The sequence below is a fragment of the Prionailurus viverrinus genome, chromosome E2, assembly GCF_022837055.1.
Source record: "Prionailurus viverrinus isolate Anna chromosome E2, UM_Priviv_1.0, whole genome shotgun sequence".
Lineage (NCBI taxonomy): Eukaryota > Metazoa > Chordata > Mammalia > Carnivora > Felidae > Prionailurus > Prionailurus viverrinus.
The window spans coordinates 3,831,192-3,848,976 of NC_062575.1; the positions used below are offsets into that span (position 1 = coordinate 3,831,192).

The 17,785-nt window shown below is 61.2% G+C and overlaps 2 protein-coding genes across 3 annotated transcripts; one reads left to right on the plus strand and one right to left on the minus strand.

Annotated features, from left to right (window-relative positions):
- The first annotated feature begins 595 nt into the window (after positions 1-595).
- On the plus strand, positions 596-2,926 carry LENG9 (leukocyte receptor cluster member 9). The gene has a single exon (XM_047835668.1). It carries the CDS (start codon positions 960-962, stop codon positions 2,598-2,600), a length of 1,641 nt encoding a protein of 546 aa, XP_047691624.1. The 5' UTR covers positions 596-959; the 3' UTR covers positions 2,601-2,926.
- LENG8 (leukocyte receptor cluster member 8) lies at positions 2,685-14,649 on the minus strand. 2 transcript variants are annotated; one of them, XM_047835657.1, is made up of 16 exons: positions 14,503-14,649; positions 12,814-12,906; positions 11,949-12,123; positions 11,465-11,566; positions 10,584-10,694; positions 9,527-9,779; positions 9,182-9,323; positions 8,733-8,921; positions 8,060-8,338; positions 7,831-7,971; positions 7,398-7,683; positions 6,612-6,713; positions 6,464-6,532; positions 6,244-6,373; positions 5,954-6,161; positions 2,685-3,975 (listed from the first exon to the last, which is right to left on the minus strand). In XM_047835657.1, the coding sequence occupies exons 2-16, from the start codon at positions 12,849-12,851 to the stop codon at positions 3,813-3,815; spliced, it is 2,388 nt and encodes a 795-aa protein (XP_047691613.1). In that variant the 5' UTR covers positions 12,852-12,906; positions 14,503-14,649; the 3' UTR covers positions 2,685-3,812. The 2 variants fall into 2 exon arrangements, with proteins under 2 accessions (XP_047691613.1, XP_047691612.1); XM_047835656.1 differs by having other exon boundaries at positions 3,833-6,161.
- Positions 14,650-17,785: the final 3,136 nt, after the last annotated feature.

Below are 17,785 nucleotides of genomic sequence, written 5' to 3' on the forward strand. Positions count from 1 at the left end.
TCATTCATTCATCAATTTTGACGGAGGGCCTGGCCTGACTTGCTCCGGGGAGCAACCTGATTCACTCCAGGAGGGGGCCGCTGACTCGCTCCCGGAGGGGGGATGGGGCACCTGACTTGCGGCCGGGCCGGCGTGACTCGCTGCCCGGAGGCTGCTGAGTCGCTCCCGGGGGGCCACCTGACTCGCTCCAGAGGACCAAGTGCAGTCCCGCGTCTCCAGTGAACCCCCTGGGGAAGCTGCCCTTTATCCTGTGAGTGACCGCACAGGTAAGTGTCCGGGAAGAGGCTGGGTCCTGGTGGAGGAGAGACCCTCCCAGCCCCAGATGCGTCGGCTCGAGGGCGACAGCGGCGTCCCATGTCACAGCTACCTAGTTTGAGCCTGCCGGGGTCCAGTTGTCCCGCTGCAGGCGGGAGTGGCCAGAGCTGGTCGGGGCAACACCTGAAACTCTTAGGCGAAGGGTGGAACCTAGGCAACCCCCCCCCCCTCCCCGAGGGCCCCTGAGGGGGCGGGACCTGCATACAAATCACCAGGCGGGGGCGGAGCCAGACTCTCTAAGAACTTAGAAGAGGCGGAGCTGTACACGCAGACGCTGCGGAGGGCGAAGCCGGGCACCCTGGGGCCCCAGAGGGGGCGGGGTCGCACCGGTAAATCTTTTGGGCTGAGGCCGCAGAGGGAGGAGGATCCGGTTCCTTGAGGGCACTGACGGAGGCCGGCACCCAGGAGGCGGTGCCGAGCGTGAAACCCTTTGGAGCGGGGAGCGGGCCACACACGTGAATCGCTGGTCCGCGGAGGAGGCGGGGGCCAGACTGCCTGAGGGCACCTCCGTGGAGAACTGTCCGCCAGGCCCGGGATCGGAGGCTCCGCGAGCGAGCGTGCGCCGTTCCCGGGGCGGCGGGGGCGGGAGACGTCACGGCCGGGCCTGCGGCGGCCCGCAGACGCTCTCGGCGCACTCCGCTCCCATGGCGGCCGAGCCCGAGTCGCCGCCGTCGGCCTGCCGCTTCTTCCTGGAGGGCCGCTGCCGCTTCGGCGCCCGCTGCCGCCAGCCCCACCCCGGGGCGCCGGCCTCGGCACAGCCTAGCCGCGAGGCCGAGGCCGGGGCCAAAAAACCGCCACTGCGCACGGCCGCGGCCGTCATCCAGCGCATCCGCTGGGACCCGCGCCTCGATCCGGCCGACTTCTCTGTGGGCTACGCCGACCGCTTCCTGGGCGTGCGCGAGGAGCCCTTCTGCGCCTTCTGCTGGGACGAGCCGCTGGCGGCGCTGGGACCCGGCGTGCTGGCTGTGCCGCAGCACCGGGTGCGCTACTTCCGCTTCCGGGGCCGCCTCGTGTGGGACCGCGCCTCGCGTACAGACCACGTCTTCGGCTCGGGCTTGGCGGCCGGTCGCGGGCCCACCATCCTGGACGCGCTCGACAGCGGGGGCGCGCACGACGGTGAGGATGCCCATGTCGGCGAAGACGCCCACGGGCCCCAGGACGTGCACGATGGCGAGGACGCGCGTGCCCGCGAAGACGCCCGTGCCCGCGAAGACGCCCCTGAGGCTGGGGATACGCGTGACAGCGAGGATGCCCATGTCGCCGAAGACAACGCCCATGGGCCCCAGGACGCGCATGAAGGTGAGGATGCCCATGTCTGCGAAGATGCCCACGGGGCCCGAGACGCGAGTGACAGCGAGGATGCCCACGGGCCCCAGGACGCGTATGATGGCGAGGACGCGCGTGACAGCGAGGATGCCCACGTCGGCGAAGACACCCACGGGGCCCAGGACGCACACAGCGAAAAGGATGCGCTCGGCGGCGTAGGTGCCGCCCCTGCCAACATCCGAGTGGAAGAGCACAGAGCACCCCACTGGACAGAACTAGAAGTGGGGCGGAGGCCAGCCACCGCAGCCAGGACCACGGAGCCACGGGGCGGGAAGGAGCAGGCCCAGGCTGCCCCGGGAAGGCCCGCGGGAGATTTCCTGGAAACCGAAGCAGAGTGGGGTCCTGGCGCCTGGCCCTCGGACTGCGGAGAGGCCGCTGGGGCCAGGGCCGCGGGGCCTCGCCAGCCCCGCCCCACGCATTTTGTGGCTCTCATGGTGACTGACCCTGGGCTGCAGGCGAGTGTAGCCAGGGCCCAAGAGGAGCTGGTCCGAGCCACGCCCTCGTGCGCCGCATTCATGGTACCCGCGGGCGCGCTGCACCTGACACTGGCCCTCCTGAGGCTAGCAGGCCCTGGGGAGGTAGCCGCGGCCCTCGGTGCACTGAGACGTGCGCTCTCGGCTCCAGGGCTTCAGGCACCCCCGCAGGTGAGGTTTAGGCGCCTGCTTCTCCTGAGGCACCATGTACTCTGTGCCCCTCCCTACCCCTCCCTGGAAAATATGGCCCAAGTGCTGAGACAGAGGCTAGAGGCAGAGGGGCTCAGAGTAGTTCAGCCCCTAGGCGGGCTACACCCCCACCTCACCTTGGCCAAGGTGCCCCAAGGTTCTCAAGTCTGCCTCCCCGAGCCCAAGTTCATCCCTGGACAGGAGCTAGGGAGCCAGCCCCTGGGGAAGCTCTGGTTGTGCCGCGTGGGCAGGGCAGGAGATACCTACCAGCCCCTGGCTGAGATGCCCCTGAGGTGACCGCCCCTGCTCAGACCTCTGGGGGAGGCAGATCTCCACCCTAAAGAACAGAAGACCCAGTCCACGCAGGAAGGGACAAAGTGCTCTCTCTCTCTCTCTCTCTCTTTAATTTTGGTTTCTCTCAAGCTTCCAAATGGTGCTCAGTGATCCAAGGAAAAGAATGAAGGAAGGAGAAGGGAGGGGAGAGGGAAGGGAGGGGAGGCAGAGGAGGAACATCTGGAAAAAAAGCAGCCTGACAGTCCAGCTGTTTGCAAACTCATTGCACATCCTCCAGTTACATGGCAGAAGAGGGGGGAGGGCCAAAAAGAAAAAAGGGGAGGAAGAAAAATAACTTAAATAAACACACACAAAAAGAAAAGAGAAGGAAACATGACGTGAGCTGGTGATCCATGAAGGCAGGGAGGGAGGGAGGGAGGGAGGGTAACCGTTTTACCTGTGCTGAACCAAAGAAGGGTGGGGAGCAGGAGGAGGAGGGAGGGAAGGAAAAAAAAACCAGAAGAAACACTGGGGTGGAGGGAGGAGGGACACGGAGACAACTTAATACAACTGCAGACGAGGCGGCCCGGCCGAGGTCCCGCGATGATGGCCTCCGGAGTCCTCAGTGTGCAGTGGCGGCGTGGACGTGGCGGCGGCTTGGCGGCGGCATTTCTGGCGTGGGGGGCTGAGGGTGGGGCACAGTCTCTACGCGGCTCCCCTAGCCCCAAACACTGAGGCCCCGGAGGGCTGGGCAACAAGAGTCTGTGGTGAGGCGGGCGGGGGGCAGGAGGCGGGCTGGTGTGCTGGTGCCCCCGCCACAGGCGGGCACGGGCGGAGCGGCCTGTCTTCTTCCGGCCCCCCCGGCATGGGATGGGCCAGGGTGCCAGGTCGGTACCGGAGTACAAGCTCGAGAGAGAGAGAGAGAAAACACTGAGACAGCATTAGTAGAGGTGCAGGTGGACACAGAGCAGCCTACAGACCATGCCCCCGGCCCTCCGCTGTCCCACCCCCTCCTCCCCCAGTCCCGTCCCTCTGAGACAAAAAATAAAAATGTAGAAAAAAATCTCTGTACAGACTCCCCGGTGGGAAAACGGGGACAGGGATGACGGCTCTTCCTGGAGCCCGCTCCCCGTGAATTAATTTACAACCCAAGTCCATGGCTCAAAAACAAAACGGCAAAGGCGGCGCTGGGGAGCCACAGCCCTGCCCCCACCCCGCCCCCATCCGCGCTGGTGCTCAGAAGGCTGATAGCTGCGCCAGGCTGAGGCGGCAGTCGATGCTGGCGTTGTCCGGGCCCGTGTAGGCCAGGCCCAGGGGCTCTAGGAAGGCCCGGCAGGCGGCCTCGCCCTCGAAGGCCAGCTCGGCCTGCAGGTAGGAGACTGGCAGCGCAGGGCGGAAGCTACGGAGACAAGAGGAGAATGTGATGAGGCGGGCGGCGGGCAGGGGAGGGCCCCACGAGCAGGGAGTGGGCGCCCCCCCTTCGGGCACCCAAAGGGCTTCCTCGGCACATTACCTGCTGACCTCTCATCACCACCCCCGCCCGACCTCCCCACCTCCAGGGGCTTGGGGGGGCCCGGGGCAGGGGTGGTGGCCCCAGCCCCAGTTGTGCCCCCCTTCACCCTCACTTACCTGTACGGGGGGACCCAGGAGAGGGGATGGGAGGGAAGGGCCCAGCTGGCTCCTCCGCTGCTCAAGGGCCTGAGCAGGCCCTCAGAAGAGGGCCCACTTTGGCCCAAGGGCAGGGGCCAGGCAGAGGGAGTGACCCGAGGGCACGGGCATGGGCACGGGTGGGAGGTCTGACAGCTATTCTGGGGAACCCGCCCTGCCTGGGTCTAAGTGCCTCGGGAACCCTGGGCACAGGGTCAGCCCCCACTACACCCTTGCACACTGGCAACAGTCACTTGCAGTTGCGCACAAGAGACTTGGCACGTTCCAGAAAACGGCTGTGAACTGGCTGTGCTCGCTCCCAGAAACCGTGTCACCCCTACCCTTTACAAACACACACGAACGAACCCGGAGCTCCAAATCGCACAGGGAGCAAGCGGCAGAGAGGACAGATGCCTCACGCCCATGCCGCATGGTGGCCCTTGATAGCCACGGGGGGCATGAGATGGCCTATTTCTCCCCACATCTGAGCTGGCCTCCCGCACGCCCTGCCAGGACTTGGTTCTGGAGGCTCTGGGAGGGAGGGACGTGTCTGCCAGGGAGTAAGGAAGGGGTGAGAGAGAGCGTCTGGCCAGTGAGAGGCCAGGACCCCTGCTCCCAGGCCCAGCCTGCCCGCATGACACCCTGGGAACGGCTGTCCCGCTGCAGAGGGCAGACGGAGGGACAGCCCCCGGGGCCTCCAGACGTACCACCTCCCCATCACCCCTGGGTACGCAACCGTGTCCTGTGTTTCCTGCCGCCTCCGTGTCTCTGCCCCACGTCCTTGTCTCTCCTTCTGTGGCCTCTGCCCTGGCTCCGCTCTGCCTCAAATCTTCTGGACCCGAACTGGATCCCGGAATGTGTGCATCTCCTAATTTCAGGGTGACTGTGTCTCCTCATTTCCACACCATCCCTGTGGCTACGCTAATGGATGTGGCCCCTTGGACCTACCAACCTCTGACCAAGGGTTTTCAACCCTGGCAAGACTGACACTGGGGCCGGGTAATTCTCCGTCATGGGGCATCCTGGGCACTACAAGAGGCTCTACCCACTAGACACCAGTAGCACCCCCTAGTTGTGACAACAACAAGTGTCTCCTGATCTGGCCCCATGTCGCCCAGAGGCATCTCCGCGCCCTGACCACAGGTTCCCCAGCACGAGCACGCACGCGCACACACACGGCACCAGTGACATCTATTGAACAGAGAACCGCCCTGACCTGGCTTGCCCCCGAATCACACGGGTCTCCCTAAACGCTCTGCACTCTTTAAGGAGCTCAGAAACAAACGGAGTCTCGTCCCATTAGATCAGAGGCTACCAAGAGCAGGGCCGTCCTTCCTAGTCTGTCTCTACCGAGTGGGAGCTCAGTGACGGGAGAGCCTTCAAAGGTGAACAGAGACCTCGGAGGAAGGAAACCAAGAGCCCAGAGCAAGAAGACAAACCAGGGTCCGGGGTGACGTGAGCAGGAGAAACAGAGACTCAGAGGGGTGCAGAGGGCGCCCTGGAGCAGCGAGACAGAGTGGGGGACACAGGAGACGCAGAGGGCGAACTGAGTGAAGGGAAGCAGGAGGGACTGGGGAGCAGAGCGTATGTGGAAAGAAGAGACGGGCAGAGAGGACCACAGGCCCGGGGATGGGAGCCCAGGAGGGTGCGGAGGGCAGAGGGGAGAAGGGGTGGGCGGCGGCGGGGCCGGCAGAGAAGAGGGGGCAGGGAGGGAACCCAGCTTCACATACGTTTTGATCATCGCCTTGAGGGCAGCTCTGCGCTCCCGGTCTGCAAACTTGTCCACCAGGTACCCGGACATGCAGGGTGCGTGAGAGTAGAGCCGGAAGAAGCGGTGGTAGTTGCCCAGAGCCCAGGCTGCCCTCAGTGCCAAGGCGTGGGCCACGCAAGGGTCTGCCTTCAGTTCCCGAGTCAGGTACGCCAGCTCCGTGGTGATGTCTGGGGCCCGAGACAAACGGGGTCAGCAGCACCCAACCCTGGGGGCCTGGGGCCAGCCCGACCTGCAGGCGGCGCCTCCCACCTCCTGAGTTCTTGGTGAAGATGTAGTAGAGGACCCGGTAGGCAGTGAACTCGCCCACGTTGCCGGGTAGGTTCTCGGCGTACAGCGACTTGAGCTGCGTCTGGCACTGGTTGAACTCCTCGTGATCGCCCTGGAGCCCCGCGCGCGGAGAACGAGAAAGAGAGTGAGGCCAGGACAGGGAGCCCCAAAGAGCCCGAGAGGGCCCCGGCACCCCACTCACCTTCTCCAAGGCGATGCGGGCGTGCGTCTCATACACCTCCACCGTGAACTCTGTCCGCACGCCTTGCACCTAGAACAGCAGGGGGGAGCGGTGAGGCCAGGGCAGGCCAGGACTCACCACGGCAAGGCCCTCCCAGCAACCCCCTCACCGTCAGGTCCTGCCGAATCGACTTCATCTGCTCGCAGGCAAAGGCGTAGTCCTGTTTCTCTTTCCAGTGGGACTTGACCATGCACAGTGACTTTTTCAAAACCTGGGAAGGGATCCAAATTAAGGCTCAGTGTGCTTTTAGCAAGGTGAGCAAGGCTATAACTAACACCCGTTACTTCTTTTTTTTTTTTTTAAAGTTTATTCATTTTTGAAAGACAGAGAGAGGCAAAGCACAGGCAGGGGTGGGGTGGAGAGAAAGGGGGACACAGAACCCAGAGCAGGCTCCAGGCTGTCAGCACCAGAGCCCGATGCGGGGCTTGAACTCACAAACCGCGAGATCGTGACCCAAGCCAAATTCAGACGCTCAACCGACTGGGCCACCCAGGCGCCCCACCCATTACAATTTCTTAAACTCCGTGTATAAGAAAAAAAGTGCAACATCAAAGCCACTTAGCATCTTGCTACCAACTTCATAAGGAACCCAAAACACTCGGCAAGAGTGCCAGCTCGCGAGCCCCAGCCGCCCACATCAGCGTGTACCCTGGGCACAGGGTCAGCCACGCTGCCGCTGCCCAGCAGAGAGCACAGTGGCATGATCACCCGTCTCCCAAAGCGCTGGCCTGGGGAGGCGGCTTCCCTCCCCCTGCCTCCTCAACAGGAGACGGCTGCTCAGAGCCGAGGAAGTCTCCCGAGGAGGCCACGTGACCGGGACCCAGGCTCCAGAGCACGTCCCTGCGCAGCCACAGGCTCCTGCCGCCACCCACGGCCCCCCTTCCCAGGCACTTACTGCCACAGGGCGCACAGTGGACGGGTCAGGAGCACAGGTGAGGCGCAGGTAGTGCTTGGTGATGTCAGGGCAGGTGCCCACGATCTGTAGCTCCTGCCAGTCGGGGTCCGCGCCGCTACTCTCCAGGCTGCCCATGTGCAGCACCAGGGGCTCGAGGCGCAGGCGGCGGGAGTGTCCGTGCTGGAAGCGGGCAGCCCGCTTCTGCTTCTTCAGCTCACGCTCAGGGTCCTCGCACTCCAGCGCAGCCATCTTTTTCCGGCTGCGCTTGGTGGGAGCCAGGTCATGCCTGGGAGAGAGGTCACGAGTGAATGCGGCCGAGGTCACCGGCTGCCTCGCCCGATACTCCCCAAGAACACAGCCCTCTTCCTCCCAGGAACCCGGATCTTGGCGCCGCACCCCCCCCCCCCCCCCCGCCACCTGACCCAAGTCTCACCTCTTCCCACGCTGCGCCCTGCCTCGGCCTCGATCCATGTGGGCCCCCCGACCTCCTCGGCCCTTAGGGGGTGGGTTCCGGCGACCCACAGGGTGACACTCATTCCCTGAGTAAGAACTGTCTGAATCCGAGTGGGAGTCACTGCACAGAAGCAGCAAGAAGGTGAGGCCTGAAACGGCTGCTTCCCCCCAAGCCCCGAGCCCCGCCCCCCATCCCCAAGTCCTCGCACCTTCTGCGGAAGTGGCGGGTGGGGGACCGGGAGGAGGAACGGGAGCGCGAGTCCGTGCTGGAGGAGGAGCTGTTGTCCTTCATGAAGACATTGCGGTTGCCAAACTTGGCGAAGCTGCTGCCCCGGGCTCGGCCAGCACCCCCAGCCCCCGGTGTCCCTCGCTGGGACTGGGCACCCCCGCCCCTTGTCGCTGAGCCTGCCCCCCTGGGAGGATGTAGGCTGCTAGGGGCCTCCCACCGCTTCTTCTTGGGACTCTCAGCCACAGGCTCCCGGGTCAGCCTGAGGATATAGCAGGGCAGGGCATCACCAACCCAGTGCCCCCACCGTCCCCAGCATCTGCCGGCCACCCCAGGGACACACCAGCTCAGGCGGGAAAGGAACTTACCCAGGCGACTCAGCTAACACACTGCAAAACCAGGAGGCAAACCCCAGGCTTCCTCTGTCTAGAGAGTGCTCTCCGCTGCTGAGCACCAGACGCCCGGGAGCCCGCAGGACCTCCCTCCCACCCAGGATCTCATCCCCAGCAGCGCCTGCGCCTCAGCTCTCCCCTCCTGGCCTTCCACCCCGGGGTCCGACCTCCCGGCTCATTCTCAGGGCTCCGGGGACCCAGGTCTGCGGGTCTCCGTTCCAGCACCCAGAACCGCCCTTAGCCGCACCCCCTGCCCGGACTGACCCGGGCAGGGGCTCCCGGCTCCAGTCGATGGTGTAGGCGGAGCCGTCCTGCAGCCGGGCCTGCAGCAGCTCCTTGAGCAGCTTCTCGGTCCGGTCCTTGTCCTCCTCCGACTCGCAGGCAGTGAAGCAGCGCTCCACATACTCCTTCATGTCCTGCGGCCAATCGTCAGGCTTCCCGGACAGGCTCCCCCTGGGAAGGGGCACACGTGGGGCTCAGCCAGGCAGCACCCCACAGCGCGACAGACTCCGTCATCGCCGCCGCTTGCAGAGCTGACACGTGCCAGACACGGTTCGAGTGCCTTCTCTCCCCTCTCATTTCCCGCTCGCAGCAGCCAAGAGGGAAGGAGGACCCCACCCCATTTCTGGAGGGGCCGACGGAGTCTGGGTGCAGAGCGCACCGCCGGACCAGAGGCGAGGGAGCGGGGACAGCAGCGAGGAGGCGGCCCTCACCGGTGGTTCTGGGCTTTTTCCGGGTTCGGCTGGGGGCCGAAGCTGCCGTGCTGACCCTCTGAGGTGGAGCTGAAGCTCTGGCTGGTGACCGCAAAGGGCCGTTTCTGAATGTTGAATTTGAGACCGCCAGTCCCAGGGGCTGCTGTGGGGACCGCAAAAGCGGAGTTAGGCCTCACCCCGGCCCACCTCAGACCGCCCCAGCCCCAGGAACGGGAGGCGCCCAGCTCCGGGTCACCTGCACCCAAAGCCTAGGGGTGCCCAACAGCCCAGGACGGACCAGCACACCATGCACCCCATGCCTACTTCTGGACCCCGCGGGCTCTCCTAAGTCTACCGCTGACTTACGCTTCATCCGGTTCCACAGCTGTTGGCCCTTCTTGGGCTTGGCAGGCTCAGAGTAGGTGTGTGGCCCATAGGCCTGGCCGGAGGCGGGCCCTGCCTGGCTGTGCTGTGTGGCAGGGGCTGTTCCAGGCTGGGGGCCGCTGTTCAGAGTATGAGCCCCGTGCGGGGTGTTGGAGGGCTGAGGGGGCTGGGCTGCCGGCAGCTGCTGAGGGGGTGCCTGGTAGGACATGCTTTCTTCCATGCCGGGGACTGGGGGCTGGCGGAGGAAGCAGGCACTGAGGGCGGGAGCAGAGGCCTCTGTGCCGGCCCTCACACTGCCCTGCACGATCACAGCACCACTCAGCCCTCAACCCTGTGCCACGACCCTCCCGCACCTCGCTGTCCCGAGCCCGCAGACAGCTGACAAGGCTCAGGCTCAGACCCGGAGCTGCTCTCCTCCGGCCCCCAGCTGTTGAATGGCAGCAGTAGGCATTAAACCCTGCAGCCCACCGCCACGTGAGCACTGGCCCAACAGCGCATCACCCGGTGGTTCCTGTCTGAGCATATCCCGCATGCCAGTCAAAGCACAGAAGTGATTACACACACTCATGGGAGCTCTGTGAGGAAATGACAGGCCTGGCAGAGATGCAGAGGTATCATGTGGCTCGTAACGACACCACCGGAGGGGGAGCTGGGGTTCTGGGCCAGGCCCACGCACCTCCCCGGCACCAGCTCCACACTCCCCACCGCACGCTAAACGCCAAGGCCAGAGTGCGGATGTGGCTGTGCAGGTATGTGTGCACGCGCTGGGCGGAAATCGGGAAGACGGGCCGCCACGCTGCACACTGCTCCCGCCACCGCCCCAGCACCCGGCCCCAGGCCCCAGGCCGTGCCCAAGCCCTAGACCCTCCCTTTCAAAAGCTACACTCTGCCCTCCTCGTTATCAGATGAGGAGTTGCCCAGCAGGAGAGAAGGCAGGGGGCGGGTGGCTTAAATGATGCAGGTGTGCCCACTGCTCGCCCGCTCAGAAAAACTGTACTCCCCTTCCTCAACATTCCGAGGAGCCGGGTACGGGCATTACCTGGTTCAGAGTCCCCTGGTGCTGGGGTGCCGATGGCTGCTGGGGGGTGGCGGAGCCATAGGAGCTGGCCACGCCGTACTGGGAGGGGGAGCCGTAGCTCTGGTACATGCTCTGCAAAGGCACGGAAAGAAGGGTCAGCGCAGGCGCGGTGCCGTCCCTGTCATCCTGCCCGCTGGGGAGCCACACGCAATCTGTGATGCCCCACTCCCCCTTTCTATTTCTTCCTTTCCGCTGCATAAATGCACCCAATTCTCTTAAAGAAAACTAAAATAAAATGGGAACCTCGATCGATCCCATTCCATTATAGAAAATATTTACTGACCACCGACTTTTCTAAGCACAACAGAGCCCCCTCAAAAGAGTAAATAAATAAAAAACCATGCTCTAACGAAGCCCGCGCTCAAAACAGGTGCAGTCATCATAGGCAAATACGTAGCGTGTCCAGCAGGAAGCACCATGAAAGAAAAAAAGGCCCAGGGAAGATGTGGGGCAGGGGTGGGTGGAACTGCTCTAACTACTCAAGTCTGCCAGAGGACGGGGCTCTGCGAGGCACGACCTGGGCAGCCCTCGGCAAGGCGAGGACGCAGACAGGCACGGGAACGGGGGAAGAGAGCGAAAACAGAGCACAGGTGCACGTCGAGCGTGAAAGACCTAGGAGGTCTCTGCGCAGCAGTGGAATGAGCGTGGGACGGAAGCGGCCAGGAGCAGGGGAGCCAGGTCCCAGGAGGCACCCTGAACTTGATCTTGTGGGCAACAGGCCAGCGGAAGATTTTCCAGAATTTGTCGTTGCTGGCTTCGGGCCGCCGGCTGGCCCCGGGCCCCGTCCCGACACCTCTCCCGCACCCCAGCGCGGCACCTGCCCCGCCGGGCCGGGCACTCACCATGGGGTAGTAGTAGCTGTAAGGGTAGGCGTAGTTATACTGCTGGTACCACTGGTAGTACTGCTGCTGCTGCAGAGCCGAGGCTTCTGCCTGTGACACGTACTGGGGAGAGGGACACACGCCGTGAGCATCGGCAGCAAGGGCCCACAGGCCCTGCGGCCCCCCAAAAGGAGCCCGGACGACAGCGGTTAAGAGCGAAGGAGCGACACCGGGTCCGCCTCTCTCCAGAGAGCCACGGCCCCTGCCAATGATCGTGGGTCACCTCGGAGACCCCGGACACATTCCCCTCTTCAGGCTGGATCCCCTGGGACGAGGACCGTGAGGTGCCCTAAGCTCTCCAAGCAGAACACACTTTGCCCCCCTCACCTGAAGGCTCCCAGGACATCTTCGGGGCACCCTGTCCTCGTGATACCAGAGAATACCAAGCGTGTCCCTCCCCTAGCAACCCCCCCACAGGCTACCCAGGCACTGTGTGCCTCCTCACTTGTGCGCTGGCCACGGGCCCGTTGCTGCTGGCCTTGGTGGAGCTGCCGGCAGCTCCTGCTTTGCTGATGCTGGCCAGAGCCTGGCGGGCCTTCTCCCACTCCGGGTTCTCATGCATAGGAGTCTCCATGCCATTCTCTCTGCCTGCCCCGGCCACCATGCTGTACTGAGAGGACCTGCAAGAGAAGGGACACTGGTCGTCTCTCTTTTCCCTGTGCACGGTGGGCAAGGTGGAGGCAGGCACATACCCGGGCTTGAGTCCTAGATCTCCCTCGCACCACCTACTGGAGCCAAGGTTTTTTTTAATCCAGAATATACTTTCATCGTAATACGCCGACACCTAGTTTCTGCGTCACACCTTTCTGTGAGAGATAGATTAGAGACCCGAGGCGCTACAGGTGCCTACCACACAACAGTTCTTACAAATCAAACAAAAAGATTACCAGTACCCACAAAAGTTAACATAGCATCTGGTGCCTAGTAGGCATAAATGTTTCATTGGTCAGTTCTGGCTGACACCTCCCCAGCCAGCAAGTCATGATCATGCTGTTTTGGAAAAGACCAGGTATTAGCGGAAACACACAAGTATTTGAGGCGTTGGAGTCTGCCCCTTAATCACAGCTCACTGAATGAATTCTTGCAGTTTTATGAAATAAGCACCGTACTGTGAATTTAAAACAGTGCTCAGAGAGGTGAAGACCCGACCCTCTCCACCCTGCAACCCAATGCTTCCCTGACCCTGGTGGCCAGAAGAGGCCCTTATCCCCACTCCACCACACTGTGTGCGCTGCCGTCCCTGAGGACAACACTGGCTCTTGCTTCCTCTCGCCCTCCCCTCTGGCCTCCGCCCCTCCAGCCACACTAACCAATCCGTGCTACGTTGATCACCCACGTTGGCCGCCATCTGGACCTTGGGGCATAAGGGGTGGACCTCAGGAGCCAGACTGCTTTTTCACCGTCTATGAGAAAAAGAGGAGTTAGAGAGACTTGCGAAGACGCAAGAAACAAGTCACAAAGTGGGGGACTGGAGGAGCCGGGCTCACAAGGAGCCCGGCACAAAAGGAGTGTGTGAGAAGTTAGGAGAGAATTCTGGGTGTGGAATCAAAGGGCTTCTGTGTGAGGGGAAGATCTCCACCACCCTGCAGTGTTCTGGCTGGAAAATGAAGGATTTGAAAACAGGGAAGTCTGAAGAAATTTCCCAAAGGGAAAGAGGAGTGGCTGAAACCCACATGGGAAAAGGGAAGATTCGAGGGAAACCCTGAGACGGAAGAAAGGTCCAGCGGGCGGGGTGGGGGGCCTCGGGTAAGGGCTGAAAAGAAATCCAGAGAGGAAGACAGCTTCTGAGAAGCAGCAGAAGAAAAAGGATGCTTGGAAAAACAAAGTCTACATAACTCTGCAGGCTGCAAACAGGGAAGCATCTATGGGAACCTAGAGAGAACTCCAGAGAACAGATGGAAAAAAAATATCTGAGAGAAAGGGGGCTTCTGTAAGTTACTCCAAGAAACAGGGAGAAGTGGAGGATGCCCACGATGGTGGGGGGTGGGGAGGGGGGCGCTAAAACGAAGGAACGTGTTCTCAGAAGGCTTTCAGGGAGCCTGAAGTCAGAGAAGTCCCCAAGGTCAGAGGACAAGCCTATATAAGCGGTTCCTAACAGCGGCCAGAAGAGGCGATCCCCTGTTGCGGTCTGGAGAGAAAGCTTTGGAGATGCCTGAAAACGTCCAAAACGTCTTCAGGAAACTAAGACTGGAGTAGAAAAGACTGCAAGAAAGTGAAGGGGGTGCCTTGGGGGCAAAACTCGAGGGGCTGAGAAGTATAGGGGGCTCAAAGGCAAGTCTCCGCTGGAGAACCCCACAGTCCCACAAGAAGGGAGGGGACAGGAACAGCAATCTGGAGTTGGAAGAAGCCCTAAGAAAAATCTGAAAGAGGAAAGAGATTGGGCGGCGGGGGGAGGGGCAGGAGGTGATGAGTGGGGACAGTGAGCGGGCACAGCGAATGAGGGGGGCCCGAGACAGAAAGGAGGGTGGAACTAAGCCCTGGGGTTGGGGAGGGAGGCTCGGAGGGTCCTGGGCTGGTCTGAGCGGCACCGGCCACGAGGGGCACCTGGCCATCCCGCAGGCCCGGAGGGGGCTAAGGCGTCAGGTGAAGAAAGAGCCCGTCCAGATCCCGGCGACCGGCTCCAGAGCCACTGCCCCGGCCGTGCCGCGCGTGCGCACCGCGTCTCCGGGGGTGGGGGGGGGGGGGGGGGAGAAGGTGCCGGGACCGCGCGTCGCCCGGGGCAACGCCATCCTCCCGGTGGAACCGCCCGGTCAATGGGGATTGAGGGAGGGGGGCGCTCGGGGCCCAGAAATTCCGAGGGCGGGGGCGGGGAGCCGAGGCCGACCGCGCAAGCGCCAGGGTGCGCAAGCGCAGTGGCCTCCCGGGCCCGCCACACCCTGTCGTCGCTCGCGCGCGGCGTCCGTTGGTGCGACGGCCGACCTAGGCCTCAGGACCCGCTGGGTGGAGGGCCGGAAGGAAACGCCGTCCCCGCCCGACCGCCCACCGCTCTCCACACCCACCTCAGCAGTTTGTCCCCTAGAATCGTCAGCAGCGGCCCAAGGCGACAGCGACACGGCCGCAGAACTGCTCGCGACCCGGCTGGTTCTTGTCTTCCTTGGGCTTCGACGTTCTGACCGCAGCGTCCTGACGTCACACGGAGGCCTCGCCCCACCTCCCTCGACACAGCACAGCCAATGGGCGCCTCGAGCTTGACTTGAGCCCGCCCCCCGCTTGCGCAAGGACGCGTGGGCGTTTAAGGCAAGCCGGAAGACTAGGGTGGGGACGGTGGCCCCGAGGGGACACGCCCGGCGGGGTCGGCCGGCGTTGTGCCGGCACACGCAACCGTGTCTTGGCTCAGTGAGTGGTAGCCGCCGTTGTTTCCAGACACAGAGTAGCGTGAGGAGGGATGTGAGACTACCTGCCGTACAGCTGTGGAAGCCCGGGGCAGAGAATGGTGAAGTCGAAGAAAGGGGGTGAGAACAGCCTCCGGGAAAGGGAGCTTCCCTACTGCATGAAACTGCCAGGCGCCCCCGGCCGAGAACGCCTGCAAACGCACGGAGGCGGGCGACGGGAAAGGCCTGGGGACCACCGCGGGAGCACGGGGAGAGCAGGTGGCCGCGGCGGAGTAAACGCGTGCGGGGTCCTGGACTAAGCTGATGGGTCTGTACAGGCGGGCAGGTGGCACACCCTGGAAGGGCAGTGGTGCCACGCTGGGAAATGTGGACCTGGCAGGTAGCAGGGTGCCCTTTGTTTCCATCCTGGATCCTGACCGGTGGCACGATCCAGTCCGGCTCAGGGGCCGCTCAATGTACGCATAGTAGGCAATAGAATAATTATTTCAGAAGCCGTTTCCTTCCCGTGTTTTACTATTAGAAACTTTTCTGTTGATGACTGCGTATCATTTTAATTAGCACAGTTGATCTTTTTCTGTCTTCTCTCTTTAAAAGGAAAACTTTGTTTTAGGTTAATTTGGGGTGTACAAAAAGTTGCAAAGATAATTCAGAGTTCTGTGTATCCTACACCCGTTTTCCCTTAATGCTGTTATCTCGCATTATTGTAGTATATTTGCGAAACCAAGAAACCAACATTGGCACGTTACTGTTAACTAAACTGCAGCTTTATTTGATTTTTACTTTTTCCACTAATGTGTTCTTTATGTGCTAGGGTCTAATCTAAGAGCACCCCATTGCCTTTAGCATCCCTTTGCTCTTTTTACTTTTGAGAGCAAGAGTGAGAGCGTGCATACTTGTAGGGAAGGAGGGGCAGAGAGAGGGAGAGAGAGAATCCCAAGCAGACCCTGAGTTGTCAGCGCAGAGCCCCTTGCCGGGCTTGATGACACGAACTGTGAGATTGTGACTTGAGCCGAAATCAAGAGTCAGACACTTAACTGACTGAGCCACCAGGCGCCCCTAGCATCCCTTTACTTTTAACGGTTATATTTAAGGTGGGTTTCTTCCTTCCTTTCCTTTTCTTTCTTTCTGCCGATAGGTTTCTTGTACATAGCTTATAGTTGGGTCTTTTTTACCCAAGTGAACAATCTCTGCCTTTTAAAAGAAGTGTTTGTAACGACACTTTTAGCAAGATTACTGGTATGCTTGCCTTTATACCTGTCGTCTTGCTATGGGGTTTCTATTTGTCCCATCTTTGTTTCCCTCTTCCCCTTTTGTGGCCTTCTTCTGGTTTGAGATTTTTCTTTTTTTAATAGGCTTTTTTAGAGCAGTTTTAGGTGGGGCCTTTGGGAGGTGTTCTGTCTCAGTCCCCCTTCACTGTTCTGTGGTCAGACTCTGATGACCATGGGCTGTGGTGATTTCGGGACTCACCTGGGTGTTTTCCGTGTCAGGGATCACTCTCCTTTGCCTGATGCTGAGTCTTGAGCCCTGTTGTTGTACATATTTTGTCTGGCCTTTTGGTTGTTTCAGGAAGGAAAGAAAACCTAGTCCCTGTTCCTCCCTCTTGGTTGGAAGTGAAAGTCCTTCTATGTATGATTTTTAAAATAAAAGTACATTTATCTTTTGTAAAGGTTAGACAAAATGTCCTCCTTTCTTGGTTAAAGCTCCCGGGTTACACATCACTCCTGGACCTGTTGGCAGAAAATCAGGCGGCCTGAATCTCAGGCTACTTTTGGAATCTGCAACCCATCAGGGGGCGTTTCAGCTTGCAGGCAAGGACTCACGGTCACCAGAGGGCGGTGTTTGAGGTCAAAGCAGCCTGAGGAGCTGCGGGCAGGCCCCAGGGTCAGCCAGCTCAGCTGCAGTCAAGAGGAGAAAGTGAGTCAACACTTAGGGCCCCCAAAGCTCCTTCACTGGAAGTTGCGGTCAGTTTCTGCTTCCCAGCTTCAGGCCAGTCCACCCTGAAAGCTTCCTTGAACATTCCTTGCAGTGCACAAGATGGAAACTATTAGCAAGACTGGTCGCCTAAGGCAGGCCCTATGCTGTCTGACACCTGGCACTCTGGGCCAACAGGCCCTGACCTGAGACCCTCGGGTATGTGTTTTGAGCTTTAAGGATTTTTCATGGTTTCGAGAGGCAACGTGATCTGTGTCCCACACAATGCCTGGTACCCTCACTACCCTGCACGGCATTTGGAAGTAACCCCATCAGTGTTTCTGGAGGGTAGAGATGAACATTCACACAGGCAGGGGGACTAGTCTGTTTTTGCCGCCCGGTGAGTTAAGGGAGTTCAGGGAGACTTGTGGTCCGGGAGAGCTTTGAATTTTGGAATCGCAGAGGAGGGCCTGGGGACCTGTCATATGTCCCCCGCTATGATGGGTGAGGCAGCTGAGCCCCAACAGGTCAAGTGACTGACCACAGCCATCTGATGGTAAGTAAGCAGCAGGCAAGGCCCTTAATCACAGCCTGCACATTTGTCCTCTGTGCTGCCACCGCCTGTCACACCCAGCTCCGTTCTCTCCTTTCTTAGGCCTTCCCTAAAGTCCCGAACCCAGCCAAGGGCTGTTGTGTTCCGGAGAGCCCTGCCATACGGTTATTTATTGGACTGGCCCTCTTTCTGTGGCCTTCAGCTCCGAATTTAGCCAGAAGCCAAAGTTTTGTTGCAGCAGACAACCCTTAACATACGTCCCTAGATTTAGATGCCTCTGCTCTCCTTCTGTGAAGTGAACCCCCAAAGCAGGCCTGCCTGGTCAGAGGGTCTCCACTGTTTTGATTTGATCACCCGTGAGCAGACTGTTGTCACTGGATGGCGATTCCCAGTGTCAGGAGCCGCGGGTTGAGTGCCCGCACCTCCACAGCCCTGCCATCAGGGAATCTTCACGCTGACTCCATGTTAGCGTCGCTAACACGGGCT

Excerpts from the sequence above, each read along its gene's own strand:
- LENG9 (XM_047835668.1), top strand. The coding sequence starts at position 960 with ATGGCGGCCGAGCCCGAGTCGCCGCCGTCGGCCTGCCGCTTCTTCCTG.
- LENG8 (XM_047835656.1), bottom strand. The coding sequence starts at position 12,851 with ATGGCGGCCAACGTGGGTGATCAACGTAGCACGGATTG. Across the intron at positions 9,324-9,526 it reads GCTGTGGAACCGGATGAAGC|CAGCCCCTGGGACTGGCGGT; the intron begins GTAAGTCAGCGG and ends CGGTCCCCACAG. Across the intron at positions 8,339-8,732 it reads AGCCGGGAGCCCCTGCCCGG|GCTGACCCGGGAGCCTGTGG; the intron begins GTCAGTCCGGGC and ends CTATATCCTCAG.